The following is a 24,009-nucleotide window of genomic DNA, read 5'->3' as shown; positions in this document are numbered from 1 at the left end:
AAGGCGGGGATTCTTTCTAAGCCCAAAGAGCAGTCTGTGCACCACTTTGGGGCAGGGACCGTGCAGAAGGAGCACCTTTAAAAAATTCATATTTTATTGCTGTGAAGTTACTTGCCCAAGATCACCTGCTACATTCCGCTGCCTGCATGGCCTTAGAGGATGTCTATGGCTCAGCAGGTTGGGTGTGGAGGGGGGTGGATGGGGATGAAGGTACTTTCCCACAAGTGGAATGGAAACACCCACCTAGGGAGGGCTGTAGGCACTTGTCTTTAGCAGACGGAGACCCTCTGTCACTAAGAGGAAAGGGGCATTACCCTAGAGCTAGTGATTTGTTTAATCAAGGCTCTTACTGACTCCATCTTGGATGACAGTGAGCAATAGTTTCTCCATCACATTCTTCACTCAGGATTGCAGTCTCTCAGCAAATTTATCCAGTGCCAGGCCCTGGATTAAGTCTGTACCAAAATGGAAGAGTTTTGTAGAGTCAATCCTATGGGGGTACCCTGGCCCTGATTTGGGGGTACTGAGTTCTTAACATGTTTTGAGTATTTCTTGGGTGCTGGGATGCTGAGGTTGGAGGAAAGGTCCCAGGAAGCTTGGTCAGCGAACAGGAGTGAAGACTTAGGGAACAGTTCAAGGCAAATGTATACAGTTCAATCACCTCATCCATGGGCTCTGAGCCCAGCCCATTTTATTATTATTATTATTATTATTATTATTATTATTGGCTGCACCACATGGCTTGTGGGATTTTTAGTTCTCTGACCAGGGATCAAACCTGGGCGCTTGGCAGTGAGATCGTGGAGTTCTAACCACTGGACTGCCGGGGAATTCCCAGCCCGTTTAAAATAAAAGCTGCATTGCCTTTGCCCTGCAGCCTATACCCATTTTTCCCCAAGAGGGAAGAAACCTGATTTTTATGAGTACCTACTGTGTGCTGGGTGCTTTGTGAATGAGGACACCTCACTCAGCCTGGGAAGTGACACTGTCGCTCTGGTCACAGATGGCCGAGTGGGGGCTGGCAAGGGGAAGTGGCTTACCTCCCAGCTGGGCCTGCGGGCAGCATGGACAGCCAGGCCTGTGTTCTTACCATGGCCCCGCCCTGCCTTCCTGGCCATAGAGCCCCTGGGGCCCCTCACAGACGGACCCCCCATGCTGCCGGGCACATGGAAGGAGCCACACCGGTTTCTTTCCTGAGGGTGGTGGGGTCAGGGGAGGGCAGTCCAGGACAGTGGACAGACGGACAGGACGCCCTCCTCCTCACTTCTCCTACATACCTGTCGCTCTCAAAAGCACCCCCCATGCACACTCGGGCTCACACTTTCTGGCTCACACCTATGTCCCCATGTGCACTTGTACTTGACCTTGGGCTTTTGCAAAATCTCCTTCGTAAAGGGAGATAGGATGAGCTGGGCTGCCGGCAGTTACGTCCAGTCCCCATCAATGGAGATGGATGTTACTTGAACACCAGTGTGACAACTCACTCTCTAGCTGTCCCCGCCTCCCCCCACCCCACCCCTAAATACACACGCACACACACACACTCTGGGGCTGACATCTATTTCCTCCCTCAGCCTCCCTCCCCTGCCTCTGCCTGCCCGCTGCCTTGTGTCTAGCTGCCTCCAGAAGCTGACTGCCTCTGGGGCTGGAATCCTGTGCTCCCTCTGTGCCCAGGTAAGGAGACGGTGGCCCTGGGGCTGGGCAGCCTCAGTGCCCTCTCTGGACCCAGGAGAGAAGGCACAGTTTTATCAGGGGAGAGGGCTGTTACCAGCTAGGATGGCAGAGGGTTGGGTTTACCAAAGACTGGAGGAGACTTGCTGCTCCGAGGAGGAAAGGACTACATTTTCTTAGGGAATAACTAGATGCCAGGCACCAGTGGTCAACCATTAAAGCTTCTCTTCCCAGACTCAGGAGCGATCTGGGTGGGAGGGTTACACGAGCAGTCTTAAGGTAACTGACCCAAGTGCACCCAGCCAGGAAGAGGAGCTGGGATTCAAAGTCAGGTCTCTGACACCAAAAGCTGGTGTTCTCTGCCCCCAGCCTTCTGTCAAAACAGGACCTTCGCTGCTGGGCTCCCTGAGAACCCTGGGAGGCTGGGGGGCAGACTCCTTCAGCCAGGAGGCCCATACTGGATCGGTGCCCAGGGCACAGCAGGATGTGCTGTCTGAGCGTCCCCATGGGACTTAGATGGGGCTAAAGGGAATGTTTCAGCACAGAGAGGGGATGGCTCCTGTGTGTTTGCTGGGAGTGGAGTTCTCTCCCTTCCACTGCAGCTGAGGGACGCTGGGCAAGTTGCTGTGCTTCTCTGAACCTTTGTTTCCTCTTCTAAAAAATGCAGTCTCACAGGGTCATTGTGAATGTAATTGCTCTGCAGACTCTAGAGCTTGGGAAATGCGAGCATTTTCAGGGAGCACGGGGACAACAGCTCCTCTCCCCCCACCTGCGTGTCCCCAGCTCCAAGCGGCTCACCTGTCAAGGAAATTCTAGTTTGATATCCGGCACCCTCACCCTACGAAGGACCGTGGTCCCGGGAGAAGGGTGTGGATTTTCTCATCCTGGCCAGCAGTGCCTCCCGTGGAAAGACGAATACTGAAGAACACCTCCCCCTCCCTCCCCCACTTTCCTTCTCTTCTTTCTCCATCATCTCGTGCTTAGAGCAGAGGTAGAGGAAAGAGAACAGGCTGAGTGCTAAACTGTCGCTCCTCCACATGCCTGTGTTGTTCGGGAAGCTTTGGGTCAGTGATTTAAACACTTGAGTCTGTTTCCTCATCTGCAAAACGGGATGGAGAGAAGTACCAGCACTTTTCTTCTAGAGCTGTGAGCAAGAGAGTGAGTACCTACGTAAAGGATCTACCACAGTCCCTGGCATGTCATGGGGGGCCCAGGACAATCGGAGTTCCCAACCCCTGTTATCTGTCGGTCCCCACCTCCTGCAGGCAGCCTCCCACCCTGACCTCCTCTGCCCTCACTGATCTCCACTGGCTCCACATCAGATGGTCTCAGGTTCTTTTTTTGTTTGTTTGTTTTTAATAAATTTACTTATTTATTTTGGGCTGCGTTGGGTCTTCGTTGCTGCAGGCGGGCTTTCTCTAGTTGCGGCGAGCCGGGGCTACTCTTCGTTGTGGTGCACGGAGTTCACATTGCGGTGGCTTCTCTTGTTGCAGAGCACGGGCTCCAGAGCGCAGGCTCAGTAGTTGTGGCGCACGGGTTTAGTTGCTCCGCGGCATGTGGGTTCTTCCCAGACCAGGGCTCGAACCTGTGTCCCCTGCATTGGCAGGCGGATTCTTAACCACTGGGCCACCAGGCAAGTTCCGGCCTCAGGTTCTTGATGAGGCTGTGGGTCTGCACATCTGGCCAGGGGCTGGCTTCTCCAGCACTTAGATGAGTAGTTGCTCAATAAATAGCTGTTGAATGAGTATGAACAGGGCTGGGTTTCCTGGGGCTGGCAGAGCGCCTGGGGCTGCACCTGAGCAGGGGAGAGGTCTTTTGGCCCTTCTGGGCCTCCAGAGCCCAAATCTGGTAGTTCCTTCTGCCCAGCTCTCTCCCTGCTCTTATCTTATTTCCTCTTAAACTACCAAACAAAGGAGGGGCTGGCTCCACTGTTTGCAGTCAACACACCCAACCAGCCACCACTGTGGGAGCGAAGGGCCACAGGACGGATCTGCAGAGAGGCAAGGTCTGGGGGTGCCGTGGGTGGGTGCATGGGTGGGTCATCCCTTGAATGCACGGACTCCGCCTTCCATTCCCATCCTCCAGCCCAGCTGAATCCTCCTGCCCTTCAGGGGGGCCTCGCTCACACCCCAGTGCTCTGGGGATTGGGAAAAGGAGTCCTTCATGGCCTGATCTTGGTTCCTATTTCTCCAAGTGATCTTAGGCCGCCTGCTTAATGATAATCACAACGCCATTGATGCAGTGCTTACTGCATGCTTACTCTTGCTTGAAATGCTTATATATATTATTAACTCATTTAATTCAACAACCAACAACCCTGTGACCTAGATCCTGTTATGACTGCCATCCGTGTTACAGAGGAGCAAACAGGCTCAGAGAGGTTAAGTGTATTGCCCAAGGTTGCACAGTGAGCAGGTGGTGGGGCTGGGATGTTATCCCCCCACCTTACTGCCCTTGCTCAACTTCATTGATCCCCAGGGGCCTCACCTGTAACTGTCATGGGTCAGAGTCCCATCTCCTGGCCAGGGTCGCCCGTTGCCTGGCACTGCCCACCACAGTGCCTCTTTCTCTCCGCCGCAGAGCCCACGATGTCGGCCAACATCACGATGAAGCCCCTGTGTCCCCTCCTGGAGCAGATGAGCCGCCTCCAAAGCCACAGCAACTCCAGCATCCGCTACATTGACCACGCGTCAGTGCTGCTGCACGGGCTGGCCTCGCTGCTGGGCCTGGTGGAGAACGGACTGATCCTCTTCGTGGTGGGCTGCTGCATGCGCCAGACCGTGGTCACCACCTGGGTGCTGCACCTGGCACTGTCTGACCTGCTGGCCACCGCCTCCCTGCCTTTCTTCACCTACTTCCTGGCCGTGGGCCACTCCTGGAAGCTGGGCACCACCTTCTGCAAGCTGCACTCCTCCATCTTCTTCCTCAACATGTTCGCCAGCGGCTTCCTGCTCAGCGCCATCAGTCTGGACCGCTGCCTGCAGGTGCTGCGGCCTGTGTGGGCGCAGAACCACCGCACGGTGGCCGTGGCCCACAGGGTATGTCTGGCGCTCTGGGCCCTGGCCGTGCTCAACACCGTGCCCTACTTCATCTTCCGGGACACCATCCCGCGGGTGGACGGGCGCATCATGTGCTACTACAACGTGCTGCTCCTGAACCCCGGGCCCGACCGCGATGCCACGTGCAACTCGCGCCAGACGGCCCTGGCCGTCAGCAAGTTCCTGCTGGCCTTCGCGGTGCCGCTGGCCATCATCGCCTCGAGCCACGCGGCCGTGAGCGTGCATTTGCGCCACCGCGGCCGCCGGCGGCCCGGCCGCTTCGTGCGCCTGGTGGCGGCCGTGGTGGCGGCCTTCGCGCTCTGCTGGGGGCCCTACCACGTGTTCAGCGTGCTGGAGGCGCGGGCGCACGCGGACCCGGCGCTGCGGCCGCTCGTGTGGCGCGGGCTGCCGTTCGTCACCAGCCTGGCTTTCGTCAACAGCGTGGTCAACCCGCTGCTGTACGTGTTCACCTGCCCCGACGTGCTGCGCAAGCTGCGGCGCTCGCTGCGGAGCGTGCTGGAGAGCGTGCTGGTGGACGACAGCGAGCTGGGCGGCGGGGGCAGCAGCCGCCGCCGCCGCCGCACCTCCTCCACCTCGGCCTCCTCCTTCTCGCTGGGCGGCCGCCGCCTGTCCCCGCTCGGGCCCGCAGGCCTGCTCGGCTGGCTGCGGGGTGGCCGCGCGGCGCCCCCGCAGAGGGACCGGGCCCGATCCCAGGACGAGCGGGGCCCCCTGAACCAGGCTCTGCGCACCACCTCGGCGTAGCAGGCACGGGCCGGGGGATCGCCAGGCTCGGACCATTCTCCCCACGCCCCCGGGAGGCAAGGGCAGGGAGCGATCGCGCGCAGCAGCTTCCCCAGGGCCCGGACGTTTAGTCGGAGGCTAAGGAATCTGCATGTTAAAGCGCCCCACGTGACTCAGTGAATCCTTTTCAGAAACGAAGTGAGCTAAAGCCGTGCTTCTCAGACTTTCTTATGCGGGAGTCACCCAGGGATCCTGTCTGCTTGAACGGGCCGCCGGGCGGGTGTGCTGACAATCTGCATTTCTAACAAGCCCCCAGGAGGCGATGGGACCACACTCGGAGTAATGCGAGGTTAAAACCCTAAGACATCTCAAACTAGGGTAGTGGACGCCCCAAGGTACACAGGACGCATCTCCCTGGAGCTGTTTTTAGCAGATGATGGGTGGGGTGGATTTTTACATTAAACCAGTGATGTAGCTTTGGAGTAGAAAGCGAGAGAGGAAAAGTTCGGCAAGCACTGTTCCAGTCTAACCTTTTCGCTTTGGTCATTTAGTTGCGCTTTACTGAACTACACGCTTTATCCCACAATCTCGAGGGGCGGGTTCTATTAGCCCCACTTTTTACCATGTGCAAATTGAGGTGCAGGGAGGTTAGGTAACCTGCCCAAGGTGCAGGGACTGCATACCAACCATTAGGCATTACCTGTTCAATTACTATTTAGTACGTGAAAAGGCACCCCCCACATACCCAAGGTCCTTCAGATAGCAGCTGCGTGGGAGCCCCCATCTCTACCTGTCCGACCCAGCATTGCCCAAAGTGGAAAAAGCAAGGGGTGCTATGGTCAAAAGCTTGGGAAACCTGGGCTAATCAAAGTGCAATGGACATCCTTATTGAAGGTCTTTAGTGTTTGAATGAGTCCTGCAACCTCCGTGACCACAGCCGGTGATATTTCCTAGCTCATCTGACACATGTGCCAGCCTACAGTTCCCTGGGACGCCCTCTGAGCAATGCTGGTAATCCCTAGATCTGTGCAGCACCCACCTCCCTCCCGACCGCACGGGGCTGCAGCTCTGACCCCCAATTTGTAGGTGTGAGGGGTAACTTACCATGGAATCTCCACTCTACCATGTCTGTTTAGCTCAGCATCCCAGGGCCTGGTGCAGAGTTGGTGCGGTACACGTTTGGTGGATGGAACGGCAGCGGAAGAGCCAGGGGAGAGACTCTCCTGGGATCTTGGTCCAGTGTTCCCTGTGCCACCACCCGCAGCTGGGCTCCCAGCGTTTACTCTCAGTGCCAGGCAGGGCCCGGCCCACAGCAAGCGCTTGGCAAACGGAGCAGTCGATAGACAGCTGGCTGAACGGACATCCCACCTCGACCTGGCCCATGCTCCCTCCTACCTGCTCCCCTGCTTCACCGAGCACTTGGCGCCAACTGACACACAGCACATTTTACTTGTTTATTATGTTTTCTCCATCAGAATGAAAGATCCTTGAGGGCAGGGACTTTTGTCTGTATTCCCTGGTACCTAGAATTGTGCCTGTACACAGCAGGCGTTCAATAAATATTTCTGCTGTAGACTGGATGGCATGAGTTAATCAGATCTCTGGGGCTTCTGCAGAGTCTGGTACAGGAAAGGGGGAGCTAGAGAGACCCTGCCCCCTGCAACCTCCCCATTTTAACCTTAAGTGTTAAGAGCTGGATGCAGTCTGCTTGGTGACAGGGTCAGTGGGATGCAGAGGGACCCAAAGCAGCCTTTGGGGAGGTGTGTGTGTGGGGGAGGTGGATTCCTGACTTCCGGCCTCCTGGCCTGGGTTAGACCCAGGACTCTGAGACAGAACATACATGTTTTGGGGAGTCACCCGCCAGTCAGCAGCTCCCTGAGGAACCAGAAATTACTCTTCGTGGTTTGAAGGCACTCAGAGAGGACGGGGAAGGGGAGAGCTGACCCTCCTCCCTCCTCCAGTCTCTGCCAGGTCCCAGGCTACCTCTGGGTCTCTGTGCCACAAAGACCTGCCTGTGAGCCCTTCTGAAGGCTCAGAGCCCCGTCTTGGGTGGAGCCACTGTTTTGGAGCCATGGGGTTGGAGTGCTGGGTCAGCAGAGGCGTGTGGCCAGTGGCCCGAGGGCTGCCGTGTGTGACACGGTGGTTGGCCACAGAAGGCCTCGGCCATCCTGAGCTCAGATCTTGGCTGCCGGCCGCTGTGGCGGCTGCTTCTGCAGCTGGGCCAGCGTGTCGCGCTTCTCAATGGAGCGCAGCTGCTGCTTCTTCGCCCGCTTGAGCTTGGTGGGGTTTCGGATCTGGGGGAGGTTGAAGGGAGGGCATTAGCATGGCTGGAGTCTCTGCCCTGCTCCCCAGGGAAAGGGAGGCCACCGCGGGGGCCTGGGACTGCGGCATGAGCAGGGGCCGTGAAGCAGGGGTGCCGGGGTGTCTGGAACACGACACTCAGCCTGGCCGTGTCCCGTCCCGCAAGCAGGGCAATGCTCACCACTTGCACGATCTCCGCCTTCCGCTCGTTCTCCAGGCGGCGTTTCAGGTTCTCGGCGCGGCGCTGCTTCTTCTCCTGGACACACAGGGGAAGGGGATTGGGTCTGGGAGCCAACCGAGGCGGCCCTGGTCTCCCAGGCAGTGAGAAGGGCAAAAGGCCCACTTATCCCGGCTCCGGGTCGTTCCTGGTGCTTGGGTTGGACAGCCAGCAAGGAACCATCCCTGTGCCCCTGGGACCAGCACCCAGAGGCCCACTGTGGTGGGAAGTTCCTGACTTCACCTGAGAAGGGGGGCGCCTGGTCAGGCGGCTGAGGACGGGGGCTTAGTCGACACTGGGGTTGGAGGGGGCGGGGCGGGGTAAGACACAGGTGGCACCCCACCCGGAAACTCAGGCCCATGCAGACAGTGGTTCCCCTTACCACGCCCCTCATCAACTGCCCGGGGAGAAGGGGTGGCTGGCCCTTTCCCTCATTCCCGTCCTCTCAGAGTCCCCCCCTCTCCCCCTGAAGCCCACGAGCCCCTAGAATGCAAGGGCTGGTCTCCTGAGGTTCACCCTGGCGCAGGGCTGGGAAGGGCGGAGGCTGCAGAGAAGAGGCTCCGGAGCCATCTGGTCCCGGTTTGAATCCCGACTCTGCTACTTCCTAAATGTGTGACCTTGGCCAAGTGGTTTAAGCTCTGTGCCTCAACCTCCCATCTTTAAAGTGAAGATGATTACCTAAGATTGTTTTGAGGACTAAATGAATGAACACACATACAGGGCTTGGAATAGTACTGGCCCACCGGGAACACTCAGAAGATGAATGTAGACGGAGTCTTCCTTGGGAACGGCTACGCCGACTGCTGTCCCTGGTGGGGCAGGGCAGGGACGGTGGCCCCAAGGCTGTGCGTGGTCAGGGGCCTCCCTCGGCTTTGGCAACACAGGGTAGAAGGGGTGGCTTGGGCCCGCGGGGAGAAAGGAGAAGTGACACTCGAGCTCCCGCAGGCGCAGGGGAAGGTCTGGGCTGGGGGCTGGGCAGGGGCACCTCTAAAGGGGACGGTGACAAGAAGGTTCGCTCTTGCCCAAGGGGGAGCCAGGGCCACACAGGAAGCTAGATAAGGCCTCAGCACGAGGCGGCGGCCACACAGTCTGCAGGGCCTCGGCCACAGGCCGAGCTGGGGCAACTCAAAGCAGGGGACAGATGACCAAGTGGCTGACCCACCCCCTCCCCTCATGGCCAGGCAGGGACTGCAGGCTGGGGGCGAGGGGTCTGACTCCTCCGGTGGCCCGGGGACCGCGAGGCGAGTGACGCCCCACTGAGCAGTCCGCTCCTGGTGGATGGACACCGCCGCCTCCTGTCTGCCTGCTGGGGCTTCCTGGAGACTAGAGAGGTTGGGCGTGAGCCTCTAACAGGGCACCCGTGGCCCTGGGATGAGCGTGAGGGAGAGCTGCACGGACGCGCAGGCCGCCCACTTCGCTGATGCGTCGCTGATGCCAGCAGCACCCGGATGAGGCCTCCCATCTGTATGCCTTTCCCACCCTTCCCCGGGGCCCCCAGGCTGGAGAACGGCTCTTGACCGAGTCCTCCCCCCCCCCCCCCGCCTGGCCGGCCCCTCACCTGCCGGCGCCGCTCCTTCTCCTCCTGCAGGTGCCGGGCGAAGTCCTTGGTCTGCTTTCTCTCCCGCCGGTCCTTCATCTTCTGCTGCCAGGATGTGCGCAGGGGCTTGTCCTGAACCATCTGGGAGAACCTGGATGGGGGCGACTGAGTGCTCTTGGGGTCCGCGGGGTGCCCCGGTGCCCTCGCTCTGCGCCTTCTTCCCTACCTGCCTGCTTGGCCGGCAGTCAGTCGACCCTCCGGGTCTGTAGGCACTTGGAGCAGGAAAGGGCCCTGATCACGCCCACTGCCATTTCTTAAGCCCTGGTTATATGCCTGAGGTGGGAACTCCTGTTCCCTCCAGTTAATAGAGGAGCAAACAAAGACTCAGCGAGGTTAAGTAACGGCCCAAGGTCACCTTGCTCCCGAGCAGCAGTCGGTGACCAGAGTCCAGGCCACACGGCCTCCACCACCAAGCTCCGCTCCTCCGGCCGTGCGCAGAGGGCTGGGCGTGGACGCCTCTGGAGAGGGGGCTCACTCCCTACTGGGGCGCCCATTTCATCTCAGAACAGCGCAAGTGGTCACGGTCCCCTGCAGTGATTCAGAACCTCTCTCCCAGCAGGGGAAATGTGAAAATGGAGTGGGTGCTAGGGAACATCGGGGAAGTCTTGATTTCCTAAAGAGTGATGGTGACACGGTCACAGGAGAAGCGAGATTACCTCTGTAAGAACGCACACTGCCGGGATCTAGGGGTGGGATGAGAAATCTAGGACGTGCTGTAAAACATTCCGGGAAGATGGAAAAACATCAAGGAGCAAGAGGAAACTAGACCAGGAAAATGCTGAGGGCTGCTGAGACTGGTGGTGAGGGCTTGGGGATTCAGGCAGCCGTGCCGCCCCTCTTCTGTAAGCTTTCTCCTTGAACGATTTGAAGCCTGTTCGGGTGTCCCACGGGCCTTCTTTCCCCCTCAGCAGTTCCTCTCGTAGTGGCCTTTCCGCCTCCCTCAATAATTTCTTGACTTTCAAAAGAGCTCCTGTTTACCCACGTCCCCTCTATCATGCCCCAAGCGGTCACAGCAGTGGGCTGCAGCGGGCACCAGGCAGTGTGGCCCCTGGGGAAGGTCAATACGGCTCTTCCGGTTCATCTTTCCCCTTTCTTGCTCCACAGGAGTCTGCACATACAGCCTGGACCCTGACCCCAGGCCTGTCCGTCCTCAGTCTGGTTCTGCCTCCCCCCTCCCACCCCTCCTCCCCAGTTCTGCCTGCCTGCCCCCAGCACACCCACCACTGCTCCTTCTCCCCCTCCCCTTACGTGGAGACAAGAACCGTGCCCATCACAAAGGGTGGTGGGAGGATTAATGGCTCACGGCCCGAGAAGCACTTAGCACAGTGCTCTGCATATAGTAGGTGCTCAGTGAATCCACCCTTCAGAGAAGGAAGACGGTGCACCCAGGGAGGACTGGGCAGAAGGTGGCATTAGGCCTGGGCAAGGGGGGTGGGGCGGGGTGGGTGGGTGGGTGTGTGCTTCCCGGCCTCGGCTCCCTCCCCCCGCATGCCCCCTTTTGCTGGGACACCTGTGCAGCAGGTGTTGCCCCCGCTGTCTCGGGCTCACTCACCAACTGCTGAAGCTGCTTCCTCAAAGGTCCCAAACATCCATTCAACAGCCCCTCTGGCCCTTACCCACAGGCCTGGCGCCGCTTCTGAAGGTGCTTTAATTCTACTGCAGCAGCTTCCTTACTGGTCTCCCTGGTGTCCCCTCTGCCCTCCTAACGGTCTGTTCTCCACAGGCCAGACCGGTCCTTGCAGAGGACAGATCGCGTCACTCTTTTGCTCAACACCCTGCATGGCTCTCACGCTCACTCAGGTCCCTGCAAGGGCCCAGGTGGGCCCACGTGACCTGGCCCCGTGACCACTCTGACCTCACTTACCTCCTACCGCTCCCCTTGTGCCCAGTGACGAGGCCTCTGGACTGTTTCTCAAACACAAGAGCACACGCGTGCCTCTGGCCTTTCTGTTCCCCTTGCCTGGATACTCTCTCCCAATATGTTCATTCAGGCCTGTGGCAGTGAAGCCATCTCTAATCACTGTGACAACGCCCGGCACCTCTTGCTTTGTTATTTTCCTGTATTGCCCTAATTACTGATCTATGTATATATTACGTGTTGGTTACCCATTTCTCACAACTAGAATGTTTTGTTTATAGCCACGTTTACCCCCAGATCCTAGCTCAATGAAATATAAACTGGTTGAATGAATGAACTACCTTCTGTTCTCATTCATCTACTTGTTCGACTCAGTGCCTACCATGTGCTGGGCTCTGGGGAGAATCGAGCCTTTGTAGGTAAATCCTCACTCTCCTGGAGCCTCTGGTCTAGAGGGGAAGCCGGCAGCCGACAAGAATCACACACGTAAACAAGCATTTGTGCAAATGGGGGTGTTACAAAAGAGAGATACAAGGTACAGTGACAACATATAGCTTGTGGACTTAACCCTGGTTGGGTTGGACAAAGAGGGCTTTTCCCAGGGGGTGATGTTTAAGGGGAGTCCTGGGAGATGAGCAGGGAATGGCCAGGGGAGGAGCCTTTCAACAGAAGGAACAGCATGTGCAAAGGCCCTGAGCTGGGAGGGAGCATCACCTACAGGGGGCACACAGCGGGGAGGTCAGTGTGGGAGGCGCTCAGTGATGGCAGAGATGGCAGAGGAGAGGAAGAAGTCTGGAGCGCAGCTCCAAGCAAACAACAGGAAGCTGGGAAGCATTTCAGCTCGGGCACGAAGCTGGGACAAAACACCCTTTCTCTTGCTTCTCGGTGTCCTCTGCTGACCCTCTCTCCTCCTGGCCTGTGTGGTGGATCAGCCTCCTCACGCTCAGTGAGCTCCTCTCCCCCCCCCATACACCTCCCGGGTACCAGGACTCCAGGCTCCCACACTCAACTTGCTCACCATCCTCTTCCCACCGGAACCGACCTCTTCATCTGGTCCCACATGGCCACCAGTGGCCCCACCATTCTCTGGGACCTGCTGGGACCGAGGTGGAGGGGCAGCGCCACCACCCACTTCTCCAAGTCCAACAGTCGCTCCATCTTCAAAGTCTCTGATTGGTGACTTGTAGGAAATCACTCCCTAAGTTTCAGTTTCTTCTCTGTTTGAGGGGGGAGGGGCTTGGGGGAGGGGAATAATGCCCACCGCCTTGGGGTTTAGGGGTTCAGCAAAATGACATCTGCAAAAAGCCTAGCACAAAGCTTGACGCACAGTCATCCCTTAGTAAATGTCCGCTTCTTCCGTAAAATCACTGCCTTCCCCTATGGGCCCTCACAGCCACGAATTCCTGTCTGCCCAGTGGTTCCCAGTAGCTAAAACATGAACTGGACCCCACCTCTCCTTCCTGGCAGCCTAAACATTTCCTTCTTCACTTGCGCCTCTTTGTTCCTTCACTCAACAAGCATTTAATTGAGCACTTACTGCCCGCGGCACAGAAAGACAAGACCTCACGCCTACCCTTTAGAAGGGACAGTTAGGGAGTTTGGGATGGACGTGTACACACTGCTATATTTAGAACAGATAACCATCAAGGACCTACTGTAGAGCACAGGGAACTCTGCTCAATAGTATGTAACAACCTAAATGGGAAAAGAATTTGAAAAAGAATAGATACATGTATGTGTATAACAATCACTTTGCTGTACACCTGAAACTAACAACATTGTTAATCAACCATGCTCCAATATAAAATAAAAGTTAAAAAAAAAAAAAAAAGAAGGTTGCAATTCAATGCAAGGCGGTTCTACAGAGCACGGGTAAAGGGCTTTCACGCAGACTTTGGAATCAGATCTGTGTTCAGGTCCTGCCTCTACCACACATTTAACCTCCCTGAGCCTCAGCGTCCTCATATGTAGAATGAGGATAATCCTAATGCCTGCTGCTTCATAGAGCTCATGGGCAGATTCAATGCCAAGAAGCATGCTGCTCCCTGTTTGACAGGCCCTTCCCCCGGCCAATCCGTACGAGAGCACTTAGCAACGTCCTATATACTCAGCGCTTGGTAGTGCCTTTTATCAAAAAGGCAAATAACTGTAACAGGTAATGGTGGATGAAGACCTCACTGCTGGTTTACTTGCTTCTGCCCCCTTACTAGAGAGGGCAGAGACAAGGATAAATGCGTGTTGAATGAACACACAGATGAGGTGCTATCCAGGGGTCCTTTAAGGGCACCCCTCCCTGAGATCCCAGCGCATTTTACCACATTCTGGTTATAATTACCTCTCTGTGTGACTCCTCCAGTGATGTGAGATCTCTCCAACCTACGGGCTATCTCCAGGCTGAACCCAGGCTCCAGCACCACACAGAACCCCATCCCTGCCCAGCTGGCCCCCACCTCACCTCTTCTTTGAGCGGTCCTTCCACACCCGCCCAGACTTGGGCTTCCCCTTCGGAATTTTAGGGCCCTCCTCCTTCTTCGGTTTCTTGGACGCTGGGGCCTGGGCTGAAGAACCTTCTCGCTTCTTTGGCCCGAGGCCGTCTCTCTCCGGCTGCCCGGCCGGCGGGGGCTTGCTCGGCTCACGCTGATCCCGTGGGGAGCCGAGCGACTGGGGTGTCAGCTCCTGTAGTGGCTGAGAGGGCTCGGGACCCGGCGCTTGCTGACCGGGGGAAGGCTCTAGTGACCCTGGGCTCGGCTGCAACTGATGTCGGGGGGACCCCGGGGTCGGCTCCTCCTTACTCTTAGGCAACTCCGAATCCGCTTCTTCTCGGTCCTGGGAAAACTTTGGTGACTCCTCATTTGGCTTTGGCTGAAGTCGGGAGAATTCAGGACTCGATTCCGGCTGTCTTTGGGGCGACTCCAGGCCTGGGTCTCGCTGACGCTGGGGCGACCCTGGGTCCGGCTCTGGCTGCTTTCGGGGAGACCCCAAGCCTGCCCCCTCCCGTAGACTGGGTGATACCGGGCTTGTCTCCGGCTGATGTCTGGGAGACTCCAGGCCAGGTGGCCGCACACTCCGAGGAGACCCGGGCTCCCTCCTTTCTTCTGGGTTCGACTCGAACTCCACAAGGGCCCGTCTCGCCCGCAGAACCGAGGTGGGGTTCTCGGGGGATTCAGGCTTTAGTCCTTCCAGCCGCCGGCTGCGCCTCAGCGGCGTATCCATGGCCCGGACAGAGTTTCTAAACGCGAACCCACGTGCAGTCTCTGGGACTACCGGCGCCGTCCTATGACGTCATAACCCCGCTACGTCTGCGCCGGGCAGGAGGGGCTGTTGCCCCGGAGGCCATGTTGGTGATGGGCGAAGAGGCGCGGGGAGGAGTCCGGGGAGAGTGGGTCTTACTAGGCGCATGCGCAAAGCGCTTTGGCGCTTTTACCTGTGATTGAAGAATGAGTCCCAGCTTGAGATCCGTATTCACCTTCCCTGCGAGCCCAGTCTCCCGGGGGGAAAGAGAGTGTGCAGGCGGAAAAAGGTAGAAGGGGTCCCATTTTCGGGAGAGAAGAGGATTGGAAAAAGATCCAGGGAGCCTGTAGGCAAGGCTGGATGGAAACTTTGCTGCTAATTCACTTCTTTACCGCTAACTCAGCTTCAGCGCTGAGCACAGCCCCACCTGCTGAGTCACTGCGAACAGGACACTGGAGCAGGAGTGAGAGTATCAGAGTATCAGATGGGCCCCAGGGTGTCTTGACTGCTGATCAAGAGGAGGTGAGGAGGAGGAAAACACAGGCAAGGTTCCTGGAGGATGGAAAAATGGATTGAGGATCCCTTAACACCTCTCACCCCTTGGCTGGTGCCACACAGCATCTAGAATGCACCCCGATGAGTTTAGCCTGTTGAAATCACCTCCCTAAGGGTAAGGCGATGGCACGGCTTCTTCACTATCCTTAGAGGTTGTCAGAATTAGTTGCACCCTTGTGCTGTAATCCTGTGTCAGTCCCTGCCTTCCTGGCCGCTCTCAGAGGCTCCATCTGCAGGCTCAGCGGCCTTGGGCCCCTTGCTCCTGGACCAAGGAAATCCTTGCAGTGAGGCTTTGTCTCAGTGCCCCAGCCCAGCAGTGCAGCTCCCCGCTGCAGAAGCAGCTCAGACCCCTCCTTGGCCAGCTCTTCCAACTCCCAATTCTCAGTTCCTTAAATCTCCTGCCCCAGCCTGGCCGCCTAAATGGCCTGCCACTCAGATCCACACCTGGCATGCATTACCAGGGCTGTGGAGGAGGCACGCCACCTCACTGTCCTGCCCTACCCTGGGTCCCCTCAACTCTCCTGGGCTTCCTGAGCACCCGTCCTCAGCTGGAGGGATCACTCTCGAATGCCAATTGGATCGTATCCTGGTTCCGCTTAAAATACTTAAGAGGGTGATCTCAGGTCCCTGCCAGGTGATGTAAGAGCAGGGGATGCTTTACAGACGTCCTTCAGATCAGGTGAGGAGACCCCTAGTCAGTGGAGGCATCAAGCGATCTCTGGCCCAGAACCATCCCTTCCACCCAGGCTCAGTCTGTCATTGTCATTATAAATGGTGTGCAGGGGCCCAGGGGACACTCCTGAATTTTTCAGAAAAGGTTGGTGTGACAGTTGCTATTGGAACTCTGTTCTCATATGCTCTTTGTCTTTCTACTGCAGGCATCCCAGCCTCCTGCCCTCGGGGGAAAGGATGCTGAGGGGGGTGGGTCTTCTATAGTCTCCCAGAGGCCCCAGCAGGATTGAGCCTCAGTTTCTACGAAGGATTGAGCCTCAGTTTCTACGAAGGCATTCATGCACCTTCTTTTGGCTTCTCCCCTGTTCCTGTCTCAGCTTCCCACTCCCTTATAGGTGCTTGCTGGGGTCATTTTCTTCCTTTCTTTCTTTCTTTCTTCCTTCCTTCCTTCCTTCCTTCCTTTCTTTCTTTCTTTTTTGGCGGCGCCGTGTGGCATGTGGGATCTTAGTTCCCCGACCAGGCAATGGAACCCGTGCCCCCTGCATGGGAGTGAGGAGTCTTAACCACTGGACCACCAGGGAAGTCCCCTTGCTAGGGTCATTTTCTGAATAGACTATTTGCATTTAAATCCTTGTCTCAGAGTCAGCTGTGGAGGAACCCAGCCAAAAACACTGGGACAAGCAATTATTGGACCAGGCATTCTTTCAAGTGCTCTATATGTACACACCCATTTAATCCTCACAACCACCCTGTGAGGCAGGTGCTGTTGTTATTACTCCCATTTCACAGATAAAGAAAACTGAGGCACAGAGAGGCTGGGACACTTGTAAAAGTCACACAGCAGAGAAATGGTGGAGGTGGGATCCACATGTGGGCTTCTGACTGCAGAGCCACAGTACTTAAGAGTAAATCTCCCTGTTATCCATGTAAGAAAACCAAGGCACAGAAAAGCTAAGCTGTTTGCCTAAAGTCACACAGCTCTACATCGATGAGCAAGAACTACATTTCCGGTGCTGACAAGTTTAGTTGCCTTGCACCTGTCCCTCCCGTGGGCCTCCCTCACCCGTTGCTCACACTGATCTTGGTCTGCGCACTGGGAGATGCTCGTGCCAGGTCGCCTCAGGGGCCTGCCGAGGCTCTGTGTGCGCACGCGCGGGGCGGAGTATGCTGAATCAGCAATACCAGGCTTGTTTATGTAACCTGAGATCTGCTGACTGAAGGAAACTGCGTGCCCACAGATGACGGAAGAGACAGATCAGGTGTTCTTCTCGGAGCCATTGAGCCTACATCCAGCCACAGGTGCTGTGGTTGAGAGGGTTTGACCTATCAGGTTTGAGACGTCAGGAACCTGTATCCCTGTATCCTCTGCTCAGCACCAAGATCAGAGGTGGCTGGGGAATGGGTCCTGGCAGTCACCAGACGCACTCCTTGAGCACTTGCTCAGTGCCGGGCCTCCCCTGGGTGCTCATTAATCCCCTGGGACCTCGGTGCAGGAGGGTGATTGCAGCACGTGCTGGATGAGCGTTTGCTGTATAAGTGAACGGGCAGGGAGGAACATCCGCGGTTTACCAACAAGGAAACCCAAGGCTGGGACAGGCTGTGATCTGGCACAGGGTGACCCAAGGAGAGGGTGCAAGGTGCAAGGTCAGGGCTGGAACTCGGGGCTTCCTGACTCTAAACCCAAGCGCTCACTCTCACATGCGTTGTGCTCAGGAGTAGGAGACGGGGGCTGAGGATGTGTAAGGACTTCCTCGGTCTGGGAGGGTGGATCTGGCGACTGGGACATCGCTGAGTGTGGCTGGAGTGAGAGCAGGGCCCCGATGAGGCAGAGGCATCACTGGACTTGAGCTGCCCATGCCTGCCCTTCACTGGGTCACATGGGTCCAGGCTGCTCTCTGTTCCACTCAGGGTTCTCAAGTATTTGAAGACAGTTTTCCTGTAGCTTCCCCAGAATTGTCTTTTATCCTGGCTGAATATCTGCTCCTGCAGCTGTCTCTCCCACAGCAGTCAGTCTCTGGGGAAGACACTGGTTCTCTACAGCCTTCCAGACCGTGGTGTCCAGAGCTCCTGCAGGCACCCAGGGTTGATGGTCCCACAGAGAGCCAAGTGGATTTGTCACCTCCCTGCTCAATGGTCCCTCTCAGTATGGCCAGGCACCCACCCTCTTTCTCAACAGTGAGCTGCCAATTGAAACACTGGTTCCAGCTGCCGATCCCAGGATCCTGGACGTGAGCTGTTGGCTTTTCTAGACAAGTGCGGGATGTGTCATTTGGCCGTGCTACATTTTGCTTTGACCTCTCTGGAGACCTGGTTCTCCTCCTTCAATCTTTGCTGCCCCCTCCTCCTGTGGGCGTGTGAACAGCTGGTCTGGGCACCGTGAATCGGACTTTCCTGAGAACCTGCAACAAGAGCGAGGTTATCATGTCTGTTCTTATCTTGGAGGTTCATCTTTTCTGCGCATTCCCAGCAGCTCGCAAGGAGTTTCCGATCCTCAAGAGGAAGGGGCAGAGACCTCAGCAGAGGGGCCAGGGGGAAGGACGGGCAGGAGTGGCACCTGGGACCCCTGGGCGTTGCCAGGGTGCAGAGACGCTGACTTGACTGGGAAGGGACCCCTTTGCAAAGCTCTCGTGAACCCGCAAAGCTTATCTCCTGATCCCCTCACAGCATCTGCAGGTTTTGCTGAAACAGGAAGGGGTGGATGCGCTACTGCCGGTGCGACAAGACCTCTCTCTGCCCTCCCACGCCCCCGGGCCCTTGCCAGCTTCCACAGTCTGGTCCCCTGCCCTGGGCAGGCCAAGGAAGGGAGCATAGGGGTGGGCTGGGGAATAAACACCTGTGCCAGGTGGGAGGAAGATACCCCAAGAAGGGGGGCATGACAGCTCATGCCGCCTCTCACCCTCACCCCAATGTGTCCAATAGCAATGCTTCTCAAACTTGGGTGGGCATCAGAATCACATAGAAGACATGTTAAAAGCCAGACTTCTGGACCCAAACTCCAGACGTGATGATTCAGTAGGTCTGGGGTGGGCCTGGGGTTCTACATTTCTACAAGCTCCCTGGTGATGCTGTTGTTGGTACGTGGACCGCACTTAGGGGAGCTGCGTCCTGCTGGAGGGGGTGAGAGATTTCCTGTTTCACCTTCACGGGGCTGGGGCTGAGTTCCCCATCATCCTACCACCATTTACTCATTCACCAAATATTGATGGAATATTTACTCTGAGAGGCACTAGGAGTACAGCAGGGGGCAGGGCAGTTGTGGTCCCTGCCTCGATGGCACTTACATTGTCTTGGGGCACTTGTGTTAAACACTTGAATCTCAGAACTACCCTTTGAAGAAAGCTGAGCAAGAATCATCATCCCTATTTCACAGGTGAGGAAATAGCATCGGAGAGAGGTTACGTGCCTTGCTGAAAGCCACATGAATGTTAAGTGGCAGGGCCTGAACTCAGGACTTCTCAACTCAAAATCTGGCCACCATCCCCTGGCTGTGATACATCTCAGTTTCATGGGGCTGGATTTCGATGGCAGAGATACAGACCCTGGACACGTGTCCATGGGTGACAGCTGGGGGCTTCATTCTTATGGATGGAAGGTGAGCTTGATAGACAGACACGCCTCCCCACACGGCCCCACACACAGGACTCAGTTCCTGAGACCAGGATAACTGCAGAGTTTCACGGTGACTCACTTCGCCTCTTTCCTCGCTGTTCACTTACCCCTCTCCTCTCATTTCCTCTAACATCTGGTTCCTTTGCAGCTCTGGCCCCTCCTCGGTGCCATATCTGCTCCAGCGAGGGTGGTCTCCTCCATCCAATATGGCAGCCTCGTCTCCATGGCAACCCCTGGAGACCTTGCCTTGGTGACCAAGGCGCAAATTATGAGGCCCCTTTTCTGAAGCACAGACCAACTAGGCCCCTGATTTGAGGATGGGAATCTGCTGGCCCTTTGGCAGGGGAATCTCTGTTCTCTCTCCCCCTCTGCACACCCTAGCAGTGAACAAAAACCAGCCCTGTATCAGACTGAGCTGGTAAGTTGAGGTTTCCCCTTAGTCAGTAGTCTTGCTTCTCCGTTCCTCTCACACTGCGTCCAAAACCTCATGCTCCTGGAGCCCAGTGGGTCAGCCAGGCTCATCCTTCTGGACCTCACACCCTAAGGCTTGCTCTACCGAAAGATCGTTACAGAAACGAACAGATCATTTCCCCCTAAAGACCTCTTCATATGCTTACAGATTTAAAAGCATAGTGTTTATGGTAAATTTTAAGGACATAAAAATTATAGCAAATTTGATGAGAAGACATTTTATTGCTGTGGATTAGAAAAACACAAAAATATACCAATTCCACTGGCAGTTTAAATGATAGAGATTCTGTCCACAGTGGCTACCAAGCATGGAGGGCGTTTGCAGGTATTATCTCATTTAGTCTCAGGCAACCTTATGAGGAAATTAATCCTACTGCCCTGCTTTTTAGAGGTGAAGGAAAGTGTTCAGGGACGGGCAGTTGGAGACAAGCAGAGAGAGAATTCAAATCCACGACTCTGCCTCCAAAGCAGGTATACCTTCACCTATACCGCTCTGCCTCTGTGTTTTAGGCACTTGACCTAAATAAAAAAAGAAATCCTTTCTTTAGCCTAGGCCTAATTTTCGATTCTTTAAAAATAAGTCCCGAGGCAGAAATTTCATGTTGTTAAGAAATTGTATGCCTTCCACACAGAGCAGGGCTTATCAATCAAAGTTATTGATTATAACTTTGTGTATTTGGTTATTCTGCTGCTCTTTTATTTTCTCTTCAAAATAACATATTACAGAACACTCAGATATTATCACTCTCTGCTTGAGTTGTTTTAGTTCTCTGCCTGTGAGATGACTGTGGGTAGATGTAGATACCCCACATTTTTGTTCTTTGAAATCAGACACAGAAGGTGTAGGAGATTGCATTTTTAAAAGCTGGCTGTGGGGGGTTTCCCTGGTGGCGCAGTGGTTGAGAATCTGCCTGCCAATGCAGGGGACACGGGTTCGAGCCCTGGTCTTGGAGGATCCCACATGCCGTGGAGCAACTAAGCCCGTGCACCACAACTACTGAGCCTGCGCGCCTGGAGCCTGTGCTCGGCAACAAGAGAGGCCGCGATAGTGAGAGGCCCGCGCTCCGCAATGAAGAGTGGCCCTCGCTTGCCGCAACTAGAGAAAGCCCTCGCGTAGAAACGAAGACCCAACACAGCCAAAAATAAATAAATAAATAAATAAAATGAATTTAAATTAAAAAAAAAAAAAAAAGCTGGCTGTGGGACTTCCCTGGTAGTCCAGCAGTTAAGACTCCGCGCTCCCAACGCAGGCGGCCCGGGTTTGATCCCTTGTCAGGGAACTAGATCCCACATGCCGCAACTAAAAGATTTTGCACGCCGCAACTAAAGATCCTGCACGTGGCAACAAAGATCCCTCGAGCCACAACTAAGACCCGGTGCAGCCAAATAAATAAATAAATATTGGCTGCAATGGTATCTCCCATCCATGTGTTCTTCTTCCAGTGTGACCTTGACACCATTTCCCTTGAGTAGTAGGACCTTTGTGATTGCCTTGGCCAAAAGAGTACGGCAGAACTGTTGCTCTGTGACTTCTTAGCCTAGATCATAAGAATGCCATGCGCTTCTGCCTGGCTATTATGGGGTGCTCACTCTTGGAGCTCAATTGCCACGCAGTGAGGAAGCCCAAATCATCCCACGTGGAGAGACCACACGGAGAGTCCAGTGAAGGTGTTCCCGCTGACAGCCCAACTGATGTCCCAGCTGACAACCCACATTGTCTGACAGGCATGAGCACAAATACTTCCAGATGATTCTAGCTTCCACCTGTCAGGTCACTGCCAACTTTGAGTCTTCTTAGGAGAGGTCCCAGAAATCATGGAGCAGAGGCAACCTCTGTCCACTATGCCATGTCCAAGTTCTGTGCCACAGAATCTGTGAGCATAATGAAATGGTTGTTTTACACCACTAAGTTCTGGGGTGTTTCTTACACAGCAATAGTAACTGGAACCAGGAGATATTTTCTCATAATCAGGAGTCTATCTCAAGGGAGAAAATCTTGTGGCCTCTTTTGCACCTTCTCCTGGGGCAGGTGTGATTGGCAAGGACGACACCCAGTTGTAGCCCCATGACTTTATTAGAGGCAGATTGATGGCAGAAGCAGATTCCTTGTTCTTTAGTCTCAGTATGTTAATACATTTTACTTGTTTACTTGTCTATTGTGTATTTCCCACTGACTAGAATGTCAGTTCCCCATGGACAGGATTTTTTTTTTCTGTTTTGTATGTTACTACATTCTTAGAGCCCAGACTAGTACTTGGTACTTAGCAGTTGCTCAATAAGTAAGTTTTTTTTTTTTTTTTTTAATAAGTAAGTTTTGAATGAATGAGTGAATGCAGATGTAACATCAAGTGAGCACACTTTTTGATAATGATTTCTCAAGAGAATTGAGTTAACATTACCAGGTTCTAGTTATTATCATAATAGAAAATTATTTTTTGGATAATGGCAAGCTCACATTGTAGTGGGAATTTCTTGTGAATCATGGTAGAGAATAGAATAGAGAAGAGGCGAGAATAATAGGGAATAGTTAAAAGAGTTAGGAATTAATAATTCATAGCTAAGAGTTCCAAGCTCTTCTTGAAATAAAGGAAAAAAAGAATCATTAAATGTGTGATGAGCAGTTGGGGGATTTCAGGTCTGTGCTAAGCAGTTTGTTCAAGGAATTTGTTCCTGGACACTCTCTAAAGTGGTTTAGGATCAATCATCAAACAAGAATCGATTCGGATGATCTTTGTTGCCTGGTGTCTGCTGAGTGTCAGGGGAACCACAAATAAGTGTGAGGTGGGGATGCTGTCCTCAAGTTATGCTGAGTCCAGCTGGAGAGGTAAGACTGAAGCCTGTGAGACCGCCAGCCCAGCAAGGCAAGCTAGGCCCAGTGGCAAACCTGTAGGGTTTTACCTGCTAAGGCTTCTGAGGGTGAGGGAATACCTAGGAGGACTTCCTGGAGGAGACAGGTCCAGGGGGGATTGAGAGACTGACCAGGTGGGCAGCTTCCCCAGCTGACTCAGAGGAACACTGAAACTTCACAGGGGGTCATCAGAGATCAGCTTCCCGTTAACTTGGGTTTCTATCTGTAAATCCTTACATAGCTGGTAGAAAGGAAATTAGTGTCCCTTTTACCCTAATTGCCTTACGTAGATAATTAAGCAAGTACTTAAGTAGATAATACCCTTAAGTAGGAAGAAAAACTTCTCCTCCCTAGCACCAGACCACCTCCATAGGGTCTTTTTGTGATGCACCTTGCAAGATTCTGTGCCTACAGGCCTGTCCGGCCCTGAGACCAGCCAGCTGACAGTCCCTGGAGTGGGCATTACCAGGCAGCTCAGATTTTGAAACCAAATAATGCACAGCAAAGGGCTGTTTACCAAGAACGTATCTGCAAGCCTTTAAAACGTCTCCTAAAACGCTGTTTGGTTGCAAAAGAAAACTACAGAGAGAATAACAGCTACAGTACAGTAAACCATGAACATCTGGAAACACCTGGTCACTATATTTGGAAAAGGATTTGTTATGATCCCCCAGCAAGTCACCTCTGCAGTTTGTAACTGTGTGAGGAATGCTCTCCAGTTTGAGCAGGGGAAGAATCAGAAGAAGAAAGACAGTTCCAAATAACTAGAGTTCTGTTTGGTGCATGTAATACAACTCTATTCTGAACACAGAGAAAGAAGCGGTACGATTCTTACTAATGGAAAAATGATTTCTTCCCGTCCTCACTAAGTGAACATTAAACAAATGCTGGAAGATTATTAATTCAAAGGGTGCCAAAATTTTAAACTACCCTGGGTGCCCAAGTGTTTCCGACCTTCCCTGCAAGCAGGATGACTTCTGCTAGGCTGCATATTCTTGCTGGTGAGATAAGCCTAATAATACATGCAGAATAACTTTAGAACCTCCCGGAGGCCATGATTAGTGTCTGTGGTTGAGGTATTCACATCTGGAGGAGTGGGTGTCAGTGGAAGACACCAGGAAGAAAGCAGCTTGGTGTCTCTGTCCTGTGACTTTTCTGGCTGCTCCCTCCTTCACCAATTCTATTCCATTCTGCAAATAA

At 54.7% G+C, this 24,009-nt stretch overlaps 2 protein-coding genes across 2 annotated transcripts; one reads left to right on the top strand and one right to left on the bottom strand.

Annotated features, from left to right (window-relative positions):
- Positions 1-3,652: 3,652 nt before the first annotated feature.
- Positions 3,653-5,471, top strand: PTGDR2 (prostaglandin D2 receptor 2). The gene is made up of 2 exons (XM_059929741.1): positions 3,653-3,676; positions 4,252-5,471. Exon 2 carries the CDS (start codon positions 4,260-4,262, stop codon positions 5,469-5,471), a length of 1,212 nt encoding a protein of 403 aa, XP_059785724.1. The 5' UTR covers positions 3,653-3,676; positions 4,252-4,259.
- Positions 5,472-6,891: 1,420 nt separating this feature from the next.
- Positions 6,892-14,913, bottom strand: CCDC86 (coiled-coil domain containing 86). Its single transcript, XM_059929740.1, has 4 exons — positions 13,879-14,913; positions 9,527-9,656; positions 7,933-8,007; positions 6,892-7,744 (listed from the first exon to the last, which is right to left on the bottom strand). The coding sequence occupies exons 1-4, from the start codon at positions 14,634-14,636 to the stop codon at positions 7,625-7,627; spliced, it is 1,083 nt and encodes a 360-aa protein (XP_059785723.1). The 5' UTR covers positions 14,637-14,913; the 3' UTR covers positions 6,892-7,624.
- Positions 14,914-24,009: the final 9,096 nt, after the last annotated feature.

The sequence above is a fragment of the Balaenoptera ricei genome, chromosome 8, assembly GCF_028023285.1.
Source record: "Balaenoptera ricei isolate mBalRic1 chromosome 8, mBalRic1.hap2, whole genome shotgun sequence".
NCBI classification, from domain to species: Eukaryota; Metazoa; Chordata; class Mammalia; order Artiodactyla; family Balaenopteridae; genus Balaenoptera; species Balaenoptera ricei.
Note: the sequence above shows the minus strand (reverse complement) of the source record. Positions and strands in the feature narration are given on the sequence as shown.